General features: G+C 40.3%; 1 protein-coding gene across 9 annotated transcripts in view; it reads left to right on the top strand.

Annotated features, from left to right (window-relative positions):
• The window catches only part of FSD1L (fibronectin type III and SPRY domain containing 1 like), a 99,852-nt gene extending 97,162 nt beyond the window's left edge, over positions 1–2,690 (top strand). For all 9 annotated transcript variants that reach the window (XM_040359299.1, XM_040359289.1, XM_040359280.1 and 6 more), the window contains 2 exons: positions 142–230; positions 1,940–2,690. In XM_040359299.1, coding sequence (XP_040215233.1) covers positions 142–230; positions 1,940–2,062 — 212 coding nt within the window. In that variant the 3' untranslated portion in view covers positions 2,063–2,690. The remainder of the gene's footprint in view (positions 1–141; positions 231–1,939) is intronic.
• The last annotated feature ends 11,605 nt before the right edge of the window (positions 2,691–14,295 follow it).

Below are 14,295 nucleotides of genomic sequence, written 5' to 3'. Positions count from 1 at the left end.
TAATTTCACTGCAATATTGCCTGTTATTGCAAAGCAGTTATTTCCTAGCTGCACCATTTTTTTACTTTAAATTGGCTTTGTTATATTTATTGTTCAGTGGATTTATTCTGTTTACACCAGTGATAATTTTTTTCTTCACAGGTCAACTTTCATTTTATAATTCTGAAACAAAGCAATTACTTCATAGTTTTAAAACAAAATTTACACAGCCAGTTGTTCCTGCATTTATGGTAAGTATAAAACGTAGCACGATTACATTTTCTTTTTGTTCATTATATAACATAAGTAAAATATTTATCCTTGCAACTCTCCATATAAACCAAGAGTCATAGTTAAAGTAAGAGTCGGTTCACACTGGGGCGACTTGGGATCCGACTTGAGGTCGCCTCAAGTCGTTCCAAGTCGCGCTGTAGAGAAAAACAATGGAAGTGAATGGGAGCGGTGTTAATGCACACTACTCAAGTCGCTCTGACTTCAGAAGAGGTTCCTGTACTACTTCAATCCGACTTGTAGGCGATTTGTACCCATTGATTTCAATGGAAGTCGCCTCCAAGTCTGATCACTGTCTTAAAGCGGATGTGCCACTAAACAAATATATTAAAAGCCAGCAGCTACAAATACTGCAGCTGCTGACTTTTAATATAAGGACACTTACCTGTCCTGGAGTCCAGCGGTGATCGCAGCAGATGACGAGCCGATCGCTCGTCACCCTGCTGCTCCCCCCTCCATCCACGGTGAGGGAACCAGGAAGTGAAGCGCTCCGGCTTCACTGCCCGGTTCCCTACGGCGCATGCGCGAGTCGCGCTGCGCCCGCCGATTGGCTCCCGCTGTGTGCTGGGAGCCGAGTGTTCCCAGCATACAACGGGGGACGGACGGGAAGGGGAAAAAAAACCCGTCCTTTGCCCGTATCGTAGGGCCGGAAGTGGGTGCAGATACCTGTCTGTAGAAAGGTATCTGCACCCCCCTCCCCCCTGAAAGGTGTCAAATGTGACACCGGAGGGGGGGAGGGTTCCGATCAGCGGGACTCCACTTTAGAGTGGAGATCCGCTTTAACTGAAGCGATTTTCCAGGAAGATAACATACATTTCTCAGGCAAACCTCTCCTGCCCCCCTCCCTCTCCCAGAGCTGATTGTTTTATTGGCCACTGGAAAGTCTCCTGTCCTGGAGACGACTTCAAGTCGTGTTGTAAATCGCCCTAGATCGCCCTGTGGTTCATGCTCAAGTCGTGACAGAGTCGCCTCTGGAAGTCGTGTCGCCCTAGTGTGAACCGACTCTAAGACCAACATAAAAGATATAAAACTTTCTAAGAACAAACATAAAAAGATACCGCTCACTACTCGCTTCTTGACAGAACTCTGGCAAGTATACAGTGATATGCTCAATTTGTACTGGAGTGACAATACAACAAGATCTGAACATTTGCCATGACTGCAGGATTCTTTTGGAAGTTATTCTAGTTTTTTTTTTTCCTAATGGAAGGCTCATGTCAAAAGCGGTAATGTTGTAAAGGAGGATGAGTAGCCTGTATGAAAACTATTCTTACATTTTTATTCCTCCTGCTCAGTCTAGCAAAGTGCAGTTCTTCTAGAAGTCAGCTACCCTTACTTCTACTGATTATTCTTTTTTGGCTATATGGATCACAAGAGTGAAGTTAGTTCTGCACTCTTGTGACCAGTTTTCAGTTCAGTTTTTAAATTTTTAAACCTAACAATAAACTCCTCATATTAGCTAACTTCTAATTTGTTAAATACTGTATACCGTTAAAGCATTTAGTTATAGCCATCACATGAAAGGACTGGTAAGCTGCAATATATTACATTTGTTTTTGGGTTTAGATACACGTGTTTTAGAGCTCTGCATCACATATTAAATTTAGTGTGTCTAGTGAACATTCAATCATTATAGCTAAGTTCTTGTATTTGTTTATTTTGTTTCCAGGCATGGTGTGGTGGGATCACATTGTACACAGGATTACAGGTTCCAAGTGCCGTCAGAACTCTTCAAAAGGCTGAAAATGGATTGAGCGGCTCATCTAGTAGTTTAACCAGCAATGCCCAATAACATGGCTCTTTTAACCAACAGGATGAAAAGTTTGCTCTGACCAGAGTGGATTGTTAGTTTTTTTTTTATTTTATTTAGTGGAATTACGGTTGCTGTTTACCAAAATTAGGAGCAAACTAATCATTTGGGTTGTTGACCTGCTGCTGCTCTGAAGCTTGCAGTATTTTTGGTGCCTGACCATGTGCTGCTCAGATACAATGTTAGCATCTGCTGCAAATGTTCCAACAAGAGACTGAGTGAACAGAAACTAGGCAGACACAAAAAGAACAATATGCCATGTTAGTAGGTTGTTTTTTTAACCATGGATGCAGCCTTGAATTTAATTTTTCCACATCACCACCTCTGTACTTTAAGTGGATGCAAGTGTTCTGTAGAGCAATTGTGGTTTTATAAAAGACTGTCTTTTAATTTGCTAAAAATGTAAATATCCCCCGACAACTTCATAACGTGTTTTTATGATACAGTGTATGCAAGTCTTTGAAGTAATATTGGGTACAAAATCAGGTGCTTGTCTTACAAGAAATACTGTATAAGTAAGTATTTATGGTGTGGGGCCAAAAAGAAGAACTTTTTGGCACGTGTTGGCCATGTCACTATAATTGGGATTAATATATTATATAACACTGCAGTCTTAAAACAGAAAGTTTTTATTATTTCATCACATTCACCACAAATCCAGAAAATACGATATTAACTCTTTAAAGGTAAATTAATCATTAGAACATATTTTGGGGTATATGCAATTGGGGAAATTTTTGAGTTATCACTAAAGTTTATCTTAAAAGTAGTTTTTACTTTAATGTAACTTTCACACCTATGCAAGGTTTGCTTTGCCCTATTTACATCATTGTATTACGTATAACGTATATACTTGTAGATTTTCTCTGTAATGGCTATCAGCATTTCATTCATTTAGCACCCCTAACAACTGATAGTTTGTCTTGTTTTTTAACCCCCAAACGTGCAGGATCACGTGTACATATACACATGAGCCTACGCACAGCCGCTGCCCTGTAGCAGTAAAGCTACAATAGTTGGAAAATGGTTAAACACCCAGGCTTTTAGGCTCTGAGAGGTTCTGAGTATAGTTACCTTCTATTCCACCATAGGAATGTCTGCAGGTAAGCTGTGCTACCACCTAATGGTGACCGTAAGTGAAGCTATAGAGTAACATAGTAGGTTGCGTAGGGCCAGGCCCTCTTTGGCTGTGGTCATTTGTCCAGGCCCTCTTCGGCTGTGGTTATTTGTAGGTTAGTGAGAGCTTTTTGCCCACATAAATGAAGAAGGTACACTGTCTGTTTTGTGGAATTTTTTTTTTAGTTATCCAGATAGGGGAAGGGCTAAATATGTGAACAAATTAAGGTTAACATTTTTTATTCTAACGAGGTTGGTTCTTTTGACCTCCAACAGGGCAGAGAGGACGAGCGCTCACCCTTAGTAGAGAATTGGTGGATTATGCCCCGTACACACGATCAGGCTTTTCCCTGGCCAAACTCACATCGGAATTCCATCGGAGTAAAAGAGAACATGTTCTCTATCTAAACTCCGATGGAATTCTTTGGAAAAAAGTCAGATGGAGCATACACACGGTCAGAATTTTCGATGGAAAAAGTGTTTGACTTTTTCAATCAGAAATTCCGATCGTGTGTACGGGGCTTTAGAGTGTTGAGGTTGAGATCCACATAGCACTTGAAATCCTTAGTGATGCATATAGTCTGGTAACTAAACTAAACAAAAAAATGTCATATAATGCTGAAGAACAAAAATAAAATCCTCAAATCCCAATAAACAACAAATTACTATCAAAAACACCCGAAAGACGAAGTTATATCAGAACATATGCATTATGGAAGATCCAGAATTTAGACCTTTGGGTTTCAATGTTTGCAAATTAAAAAATATTTTTTTGCCACTTTCTGGGATATACATCTTACCTTATTAATCCCTCTCCAATGCATCCTAACATTTTTCCACTCCCCAAAATTGTAATGAAGAGGGCCCCTGATATGTACTTCTCTGTAATGTAAGGATAAACTATGATATTGTGTATATGTTCTGAGATCCTCCTATGTAAAGGTTTTTACTGCAGGACACTCCAAAACATATGTGACATGAGTTAATACGCCTGAAACAAAACTCTTAATATCAAACTGTTGTCCAGTCTGTGTGTATGAGAAGGTTTTTCTCATATTTGTTCTATTCCTATTTCCACTACTCATTCCACAAGCAAAAAAAACATTTGAGTCAAAGTAAATCTTCTCCTTAGTGGATCAATAACTCTGTATTATCCTATCCCCAAAATTAGGGGCCTTTCTATAAATAAATCTCAGGGTTTTGGGAAGCAACGGCCCTAGCACAAGCTCATTTAATAAAATATGGCAACTTTCTCTACTTTTAACCACTTACCCCCCGGACCATATTGCTGCCCAAAGACCAGAGTACTTTTTGCGATTCGGGACTGCGTCGCTTTAACAGACAATTGTGCGGTCGTGCGACGTGGCTCCCAAACAAAATTGGCGTCCTTTTTTTCCCACAAATAGAGCTTTCTTTTGGTGGTATTTGATCACCTCTGCGTTTTTTATTTTTTGCGCTATAAACAAAAATAGAACGACAATTTTGAAAAAAATGAATATTTTTTACTTTTTGCTGTAATAAATATCCCCCAAAAATATATAAAAAAACATTTTTTTTCCTCAGTTTAGGCCGATACGTATTCTTCGACATATTTTTCGTTAAAAAAAATCGCAATAAGCGTTTATTGATTGGTTTGCGCAAAAGTTATAGCGTTTACAAAATAGGGGGTATTTTTATGGCATTTTTATTAATATTTTTTTTTACTAGTAATGGCGGCGATCAGCGATTTTTTTTTCGGTATTGCGACATTATGGCGGACACTTCGGACATTTTTGACACATTTTTGGGACCATTGGCATTTTTATAGCGATCAGTGCTATAAAAATGCATTAGATTACTATAAAAATTCCACTGGCAGTGAAGGGGTTAACACTAGGGGGCGGGGAAGGGGTTAAGTATGCCTGGGTGTGTTCTTACTGTGGGGGGGGGGGGGGGGGGGGCCTCACTAGGGGAAACACTGATCTTCTGTTCATACATTGTATGAACAGAAAATCAGCATTTCCCCTGCTGACAGGAACGAGAGCTGTGTGTTTACACACACAGCTCCCGTTCCCCGCTCTGTACCGAGCGATCGCGTGTGCCCGGCGGCGATCGCGCCCGCCGGGCACACGCACGGGAGTCGGGGGCGAGCGGGGGGCGCGCGCGCGCGCCTCCGGCGGCACGCGTGCGCCCCTAGTGGCGGCTAATAGGCAGGACGTCATATAACGTGATCTCGCCTAGGAGAGCCACCTTGTGGACGTATATCGACGGTGCGGCGACGGCAAGTGGTTAAAAAACCCTGGCATATTTTATAAAGAGGTAGTGAGACAGTCAATAGTAAATGGCTTCAAACATGCTTGGGATTAACATAGATCTATAGTCAGAAAACAAAGTTAATGAAAAAAAAAAAAACTGACTGACAGACTCGATGGGCTACTCGGTTTTATTTTGCTCTCACTTTTCTATGTGTCTATAAAATGATCTTGTGTTAGGGCCATTGCTTCCCTAAACCTCAGGCTTTAATCTGAATGTTTTTGACACTAATGTGTTTATTGAGGTGTGTTCTTCAGTAGTGTATACACTTTTTTGTTTCGTTAGAAGAGTTGGTATACTGTATATTAATATACAGCAGCGGTTGAATTTTTTTTTTTTTTTTTTTTTTAACATGGAAGGGTATAATCAATTTAGAACAACTGTTAACTGTTGCGCCAACTGAAGAGGAAAATAAGTTTTCAACCACTTCTGGCCTGGAGGTCCGAGGGTAAGAAAGTGGATTTAACTCTGATGCTGGAAAATTTGCCAAGGTTATGAAAAGCAAACGGCAGTGACATTTGGGCATCATAAATGCAGGGTAGCACATCGTCTGCATAAAGCCCACTGTTAGTCCTATTCGAGTTATTGCAAAGGGCTCCATCGCCAAGATGAAAAAGCCAGGAGAGAGGGGACACTTGTGCCTCCGAAAAAATGCATTTTCCTATAATTTTTCTCAATTCAACATTTACTGTACATGCATTTGCTCACCCCCATATTTTTACCCTAATCCTATATATAATCAACAGTCTACTGATCCAAGGGATGTCACAATAGTGTGACTTTTATGTAATGTGGTGGACTGGTAAAGCTCAAAGTGAACATAAACATTTTCGTTAAAGAGAGCTTAATTCCCCTTTCAGTGCTACATTGTGACACATGCAGGGGGGAACTGGTTTACAATTATTGCTAGCTTAACATTAGGAGATAAAAATCTGATTTACCAGGACACATGTTGGCACAACAATGACTTATGTGAGCAACTGATGCTTGCTGAATGCAAATGTTATCCAGATCATCAAACATCATTGTTGCAACATGAGAATTAATTTTGGGATCTCTCTCTCTCTCTCTTTTTTTTTCCTGAGGAAGGGGGTCTGGATCTGTTCAGTGGAGACCTGACCATTTCTAATAATGTAATAGGCCAGCAATAGTTCACTATAACAGTGATCTATTGCTGCAAGGAGGCACTGAAAAGGCTCTGTTCCTGCCACAACAAGGAAGCATTATATTTAAATTTGCTTCTACAGCAAATATAAACACAAAAGCAATTTGTAAAAGCATCAGAAGCCATGGAGCTGATTATTTGAGCTCCCAGGCTTAGTGCTAAACCCCAGATGTAACTGATATCCGGCAGTTCCAGAAGCCACTGAGACCGGGCAATGTTTTAAAACAGTGCTGGGATAAATAGCCTTTATCCTTGTGCCATAATAAAATGACTCGGGGGGGGGGGGGGGGGGGACTCAAGGGGTTATTTAGTCAGTCCTAAGTGGTAGACTTATATTAGGAAAGAGGAACATTAGGACAAAAGAAATGTATACTGTTTGCATCAGGCAGAGCGGTTTGCCAAGTTTATCTAAAATATGTTAATATATTTTTTGGATTTGTGACAAAAGTGGTGGCATGTAAGAACAATCTGTTTTAGGGCATCAAATTGCCCTTGGTAATGAAAAGTACCAAATGGTGAAATTTAACTTAGGATTGTTTAATAAGGCGGTGTAAAGAGCAATAGTAATGTACATTGAAGTAACCCATAGCAACTAAGTGTGAATTCTGATTGGCTGGTATCAGATACAGCACTTCAAAGGATTGCTATTGCTCTTACGAAACAAAATAGAATTGCAATTTAAATAGTTATTTCAAAGGACCAAAGTGTGCTGGTGAAAAGATAGCTATACTTTTCGTAATTTGTTTAGGGTTAAAAACAATAAATCTTTAATGCCATTATATACAAGATAGAAAACATGCAGAGAGATCAAAGAGCATTAACATTCTGCTTTTTTATGTTAATAGCAGTGATAATTAAAGTGCTAGCAATCACTGAATGTAACCATGGTCTAAAAACTGAGGTGTATTTTGTTTTATTGCTGACAAGAAAAAAAGCAGTCAGGTGTATTGTATTTAAATACAAATAACATTTTAAATAACCCCTTACACATGGGCAAGGTGAGAATCTCACCATTAAGCCGGGTAAGCATTGGGCCAAATGTCGGGAAACATTTGCCGGTTGAAATAAAAACAGCCAACATTTGGCCCGTGTGTATGTTGGTCTGTCCAGCAGCCCACCGCCTCCCAATAATTGCTCTCAGCCATGTGTTGATCAGAGTGTTCCTTGGGGCGGCATCCCCCTGTCACAACACAATAACTCAGCGGGGAAGATCAATATACTAACTTTGCATAGTTAGTATAGCGGCTCCGACCAGAGCTGAATTTTTTCCGTTCAACCTGCTGGGTTGTTCGGAAAAAAATAGTAGTGTGTACCAGGCTTTATTACTGTACCCCAACCAATAATCAGTGTTCCGTGGGATTTTGATATGGTTTACTGCTTATATCTTATCTTGTTTACACTGGTATGTGCTACAGTGGTCAGTTACTCCTGCAGGTTTTTTTCACTAATAGTATTCTGCCTATGTTCGGATTCAAGTAGGGCACAGATGTCACAATGACCAAGATGGGCATTGATGGATCAAAATTCAGCCAGTTCAGTAGGGAACTGACCAATCTTCAAATAGTTCCCTGTTCAACAAAAGTCAGTCGTTAATTCAACTTCTGAAAAATGGACATGGTGGAAAACTGTTGTCAATCAGTCGCTGCAGCCACTTGACTGGGTGGTTGTGGGGGGGGGGGGGGGGTTGGGTTGGGGAAGAGGAATCAATTAGTTAAAAAAATAACTGTCTATGCTCAGCTTATCTCCATCCATTCCATTGTTCTTTTTGATTACCATTGTTGGTTGACAAGACACCAAAATCATGAGTGATTTACTGCTTCTTTGCTACCAGTGTTCTGTCAACTAATAACTCTGATAGGATAATGCAGTGTTTTTCTACATTGAAGATGAACTCCAGCCTTCAGCCTTACACAGTTGTACACATTGTTGTGCTCCTTTCCTGAACTGAAATAGCTTACTCTGCTAAAGTGTGAGCTGCAGCAAGTCAGGTAGAGCCCACCTTATTTCCTGGCTGGAGAATGTCCAGCATCATTTATTTCTTATCTCCCTAGTAAAATAAACAGCATGCTGGTTGTACCCAAGTTTATCGATCAACTTCAGCCTGCCCATTTCAACCATGTATGGCCTGCCTTACTGCCCCTAGCCCCATCCTTTAATTCATTGGATCTCAGTAATTTTACTCATGAAGGCTTAGCATCAAGTCCCACAGCTCTTGCAAAGAGTACTGAGGAAGGAAGCCTGCTGGCCCCTCCCACCAGCCATAATCTACAGAAATGTACAGAGATCCAGTGATGATGTAATTGGGTCTGAAATAAAGGACGTCATTAAAAAAAGAAAGGTTAGCATGTTGATGAGGAAGGTGGAGTAAAGAACCAGGGAGGCAAAATATAAGCTAATTCAATTTCAGCTTTAAGACTGAAATCTCCCCAAAATGTAGGACCCACACTATAATGGTTTAACTCCTCTTGCTCTGCTTAAAGTAGAACTATGGCCTTCAAATAAAAAAATATATATGTGCTGCAACACCTATTTATAAAAGGTATCTGAACTTATGCCCTGTACACACGATCGGATATCTGATGGAATCTAATCCGATGGATTTTTTCATCGGATATCCGATGAAGCTGACTTTCATCAGTCTTGCCTACACACCATCAGTCAAAAATCCGACCGTGTCCAACGCGGTGACGTAAAACACTACGACGTGCAGAGAAAAATGAAGTTCAATGCTTCCGAGCATGCGTTGACTTGATTCTAAGCGTGCGTTGACTTTTGACTGATGGAGTTCCAGACAGATGATCATTTTTCTATCAGTTTTTTATCCATAGGAAAATTTTAAAGCGTTCTATTTTTTTTCACCGATGGGGCCCACACACGATCGGTTTGTCCGATGAAAACGGTCCATTTTCATCAGACGAACCGATCGTGTGTACAGGACTTTACAGTTTTCCCTTGGGCCCCCTGCAAAGTCTTACAAACATGTTCTTTCTATCAGTGAATTCCATCTCATGTTGTCTCCTGTGAAAGAATGAAAACACTGCTGCTGCTGAATTTAGAAGTATTGTCACCCTCATGTAAGCTGTGGCTGCTTGCACTGCAATGAGATTAGACATGTTGCAAAGGGCATGGCTATCAGAATTGTCACTGCTGATTCACAAGTTTGTAGTTTGTCAATCAGCACCTGGCCAGATCTCATCCTGTCCATTGCTTTCTGGCTTGAGGGCACTGCCTCTGAAGCTGAAACCCTCCCACTCCTGATATGGCCCACAGAACACCTTACAGTCTCTTCATCCCTGTAACCTATGCAGAGGTTGTTTGTAGTCCAACGAAGAGAACTTGTTAACACTGCTTGAGATTTTAGAGCAGCACAGGCAAAGTACACAGAACATTAGGAGCTCACGGATTGTTTTTCAGGGTCAACAGGTATTGTTCTGTACTTGCATTGTTTTTAAATGGATAAAACATGAGGAAATAAGTATGTATGGCAGATATCTCCTACATATGTGCTATTTTGCCCAGACATACAATTGAATTATTAATAATGTAGTACTATATGTATTTCTGGGTCTAAAAATAAAAAAGCAAGGAACTTGTAATGACGTAAGCTTGGTGAGGCTAGGAGGGAGTAGCGCTAGGTTCATACACTTCTGAGGACCTCCAACCTCAAAATGTCAGTATTTATTTTTCAAAAGGGGGGGGGCATGACTCATACTGTTGCTATAAGAGAATGATAGACCACCAAATCAAGAATTATCATATTCAAACTCATGTTTTTCTTATTGCAGGCTACCATATAAGCAATGGGCTTGTAGAAACAAAACCCACTTGACTGTTAAATAGAGGGGAACAGGATAATGCAAGGGTGTTCTTCAGTAGTGGAAATTTCCTTTATTTTCTTCTTTCTTACACAAGCCTGACAAGAAGCAAGCTTTCGTTGCGGTGTATCTTAATATATGCTTTCACTGAAAAAATTGTATAAAATGCAGTTTTTCACATATACTTGTCTCTGTATATGCTAAAGGAGCTTTGTAGTCCTTACTAATCTAATCTATTGCACTCAAGACTTGTTTCAAAACTCTTCTGTAAAAGAAACCATTGGCTGTAAATATGCACCTAATACATACAGAATGTACATTTGCCTTCCTACTTGGATGTGGTCATCTCTTTTTTTTTTTTACTGATTTCCTGTATTTACAGATCATCATTACACAAAAGCTGCCTTCCAAGATAATTTACTTATTTAACTTCTCATGTGCTGTAAATTGTTCAGGTATTTGCTGTGGAACTCCAGTTTTGTTGCAATAAGAAAGTGAATCCCTTTCAGGTAGAATTAGATGCTTTGCAAGAATCTTGGCAACCTCTATTACAGATTTGTTTTGTTTTGTATGGATGTAAGCTGTGCCAGCACTTTCATTAAACTCAATGTGAAGTAGTAGGGTATGCATTAAAGCTCAACTCCAGCTTTTGAAAAACTAAAAAAAAAAAAAAAAAAAACAGTAGACTGAGAAAACAGCTCTATATGCTCTGGGTCTAACTCTTCTTTTGAAATGATGACACCCACTGTCATTCAACTCGCTTCCTGTGAGGGAGGGGCAGGACCATGACACCCTGCACTTATATACAATGCCGTAGAGAACAGTTCTCACATTATCACTTCTCTGCATTGAGGACTGCCCAGTGTCAAGGTGGAGGACCCTGTGGCATCATGTGACTAGCTCAAGGACATCTGAGAAAACGACATAAAAAAATAAAATAAAAATAATGAATTGTCCTCTGCAGAGACGGGCTTTAGTTACTGTATGATCACTCTTTGGGCTATAGTTATAGTCACCTGATTGGTTTGAGTGTTATATGCATATTGACAGTAATTTTGATTTCTCCGGGTGCTCTGTATAATAGAGAACAGAATATATGTAGTGTTGTTATGCGTGAAATAATGTGGAATTTGATTTGATAAAGCCGTAGTTTGTGTGTAAATGTGAAATTCCCACACAATTACTGTACATTTTTCCCAATGGTTATTCCAGCCAAAGATTCGTTCCAAGACTCAACAGGATTCGTCCATCAGTTTCTGGCAACTTTTACTCTGTTAACTATGCAGGCAGCTGATAGGTGAATCTTGCATTAAGGAATGTTGATGAGTCTAATGTCATTCGAATGTTGGAAGTATAGTAGAGATTTTCTTGATTCTTGGCAGGAATAGATATACCTTGAATAATGATAATGATCTTTCAGTAATTTGTCAGCATGCTATCCATGGTGCTGAAATTCTGTGTATATACACAGTTTAAAGGAGACGTATGGCCAAAAAAGCTGGCCATACTTCTACAGATCACAGGAGTGCAGTTCGTTCTGCACTCCCGTGACCCATTTTCAATCAGCCAGTTCAGGCTTGGGAAAGATGCCGACAATTTGGTTGTGATCAACCCAGATGTCTGGACCAGCACCTGACCCATGCCTTGTACACACGAGCGGGTTTCTCGGCGGTCAAAAGACCGCCGGGAAAACCGAGAACCGGCTTGGTCACTTTTCCCTGTGCACACACGGCCAGTTTTCCCGACAGATACTGCCGTGTGTATGCTCCACAGCAGTGTTTGCCCATAGAAAAACGGTGGGAAAAAAATGCTGCGATTTCCGGCGAGAAAAAAGGGAACATGTTCTCATTTTTTTAACCGCAGTTTTCCTGTTGGGAAAACTGCTAAGGAGCATACACATGGCTGGTTTTCCTGACGGGAAAACCGGTCGAGTATACAAGGCAATAGTCTCAGCAATCCACTGAGCACTGAAGGGGAAAGCAGAGAGCTGCTGACTGACAGTTCTATAGTGCTAGATCCAGTACAGTGATGTACGTGATGGGTCACTATAGAAACAGCTCTTGTGAACATATGTACTAGCGTGATGCTATGTGCATATGCTGTGCCATCAAAAATAAATAAATATGGCTACCCCAAATGATGTGCTTGTGAAACAATATTCCAAAGTGCTATAAGTGAGTCTATAAACTATTATGAATATACATGCACAAGTGTGCGAACATATAAATAATGAATAATGTTATTAATATATAAAAATAATAATAAGGTGCGTTGGTGCCAAAAATTCGTTTTTCACAATTCATGTGCATTCATGCTGCAACACGTCCCCAATTATGGGTAAGCGCCAGTTCACAAATTCCAGTCCAAACAGAAAGTGTTGCTGAGTTTAAATCCTGGTGCTATATTTCATGCATACAGGGTGCTGTCACTTCTTCCACCCGACAAAGATAAGTGCTACCACCACCAACTGCTGAAATGCAAACTCACCAGACCCCAGCTGGTAATGTGCCTCAAAAACTTATTCCGTTAAAGTTGGTGAGTCCTCTCAGGATGTTCCTCAATGCCTCAAAGAAACCAAGGGGCTCATCATGGTGAAATACGTTTAAAAATATATTTATTTAAAATTCATAATAAAAAACTACTCACAAGAGAGGTGCTTTAAAACCAGCACCTGGTGTCTTTGGCAGTGTCAGTCTTTTAGACAGCCGCTGACCAGCTTATCGTACGGGTGCGTTCCTGGCTCCTGCTGTACCTGTGGTCTCACTGGTTAAAATTACACTCCCCCTTGCGCTGTCCACATAGCTTCATACGCGTTTCGCAGTTTTGCGTCTTCAGAAAAGCTGGTGGATGATTTTGCTGTCACTGTATTTATCCCCTCTGTCAAATTGCACTTCCTGTTTGGCCAGTAAGTGCAATTTGACAGAGGGGATAAATACAGTGACAGCAAAATCATCCACCAGCTTTTCTGAAGACGCAAAACTGCGAAACGCGTATGAAGCTATGTGGACAGCGCAAGGGGGAGTGTAATTTTAACCAGTGAAACCACAGGTACAGCAGGAGCCAGGAACGCACCCGTACGATAAGCTGGTCAGCGGCTGTCTAAAAGACTGACACTGCCAAAGACACCAGGTGCTGGTTTTAAAGCACCTCTCTTGTGAGTAGTTTTTTATTATGAATTTTAAATAAATATATTTTTAAACGTATTTCACCATGATGAGCCCCTTGGTTTCTTTGAGGCATTGAGGAACATCCTGAGAGGACTCACCAACTTTAACGGAATAAGTTTTTGAGGCACATTACCAGCTGGGGTCTGGTGAGTTTGCATTTCAGCAGTTGGTGGTGGTAGCACTTATCTTTGTCGGGTGGAAGAAGTGACAGCACCCTGTATGCATGAAATATAGCACCAGGATTTAAACTCAGCAACACTTTCTGTTTGGACTGGAATTTGTGAACTGGCGCTTACCCATAATTGGGGACGTGTTGCAGCATGAATGCACATGAATTGTGAAAAACGAATTTTTGGCACCAACGCACCTTATTATTATTTTTATGTATTAATAACATTATTCATTATTTATATGTTCGCACACTTGTGCATGTATATTCATAATAGTTTATAGACTCACTTATAGCACTTTGGAATATTGTTTCACAAGCACATCATTTGGGGTAGCCATATTTATTTATTTATTTATTTTTGATGGCACAGCATATGCACATAGCATCACGCTAGTACATATGTCCACAAGAGCTGTTTCTATAGTGACCCATCACGTACATCACTGTACTGGATCTAGCACTATATCACTATAGGGGTCAAATAGAAA

This window comes from Rana temporaria, chromosome 1 (assembly GCF_905171775.1).
Source record: "Rana temporaria chromosome 1, aRanTem1.1, whole genome shotgun sequence".
Lineage (NCBI taxonomy): Eukaryota > Metazoa > Chordata > Amphibia > Anura > Ranidae > Rana > Rana temporaria.
Note: the sequence above shows the minus strand (reverse complement) of the source record. Positions and strands in the feature narration are given on the sequence as shown.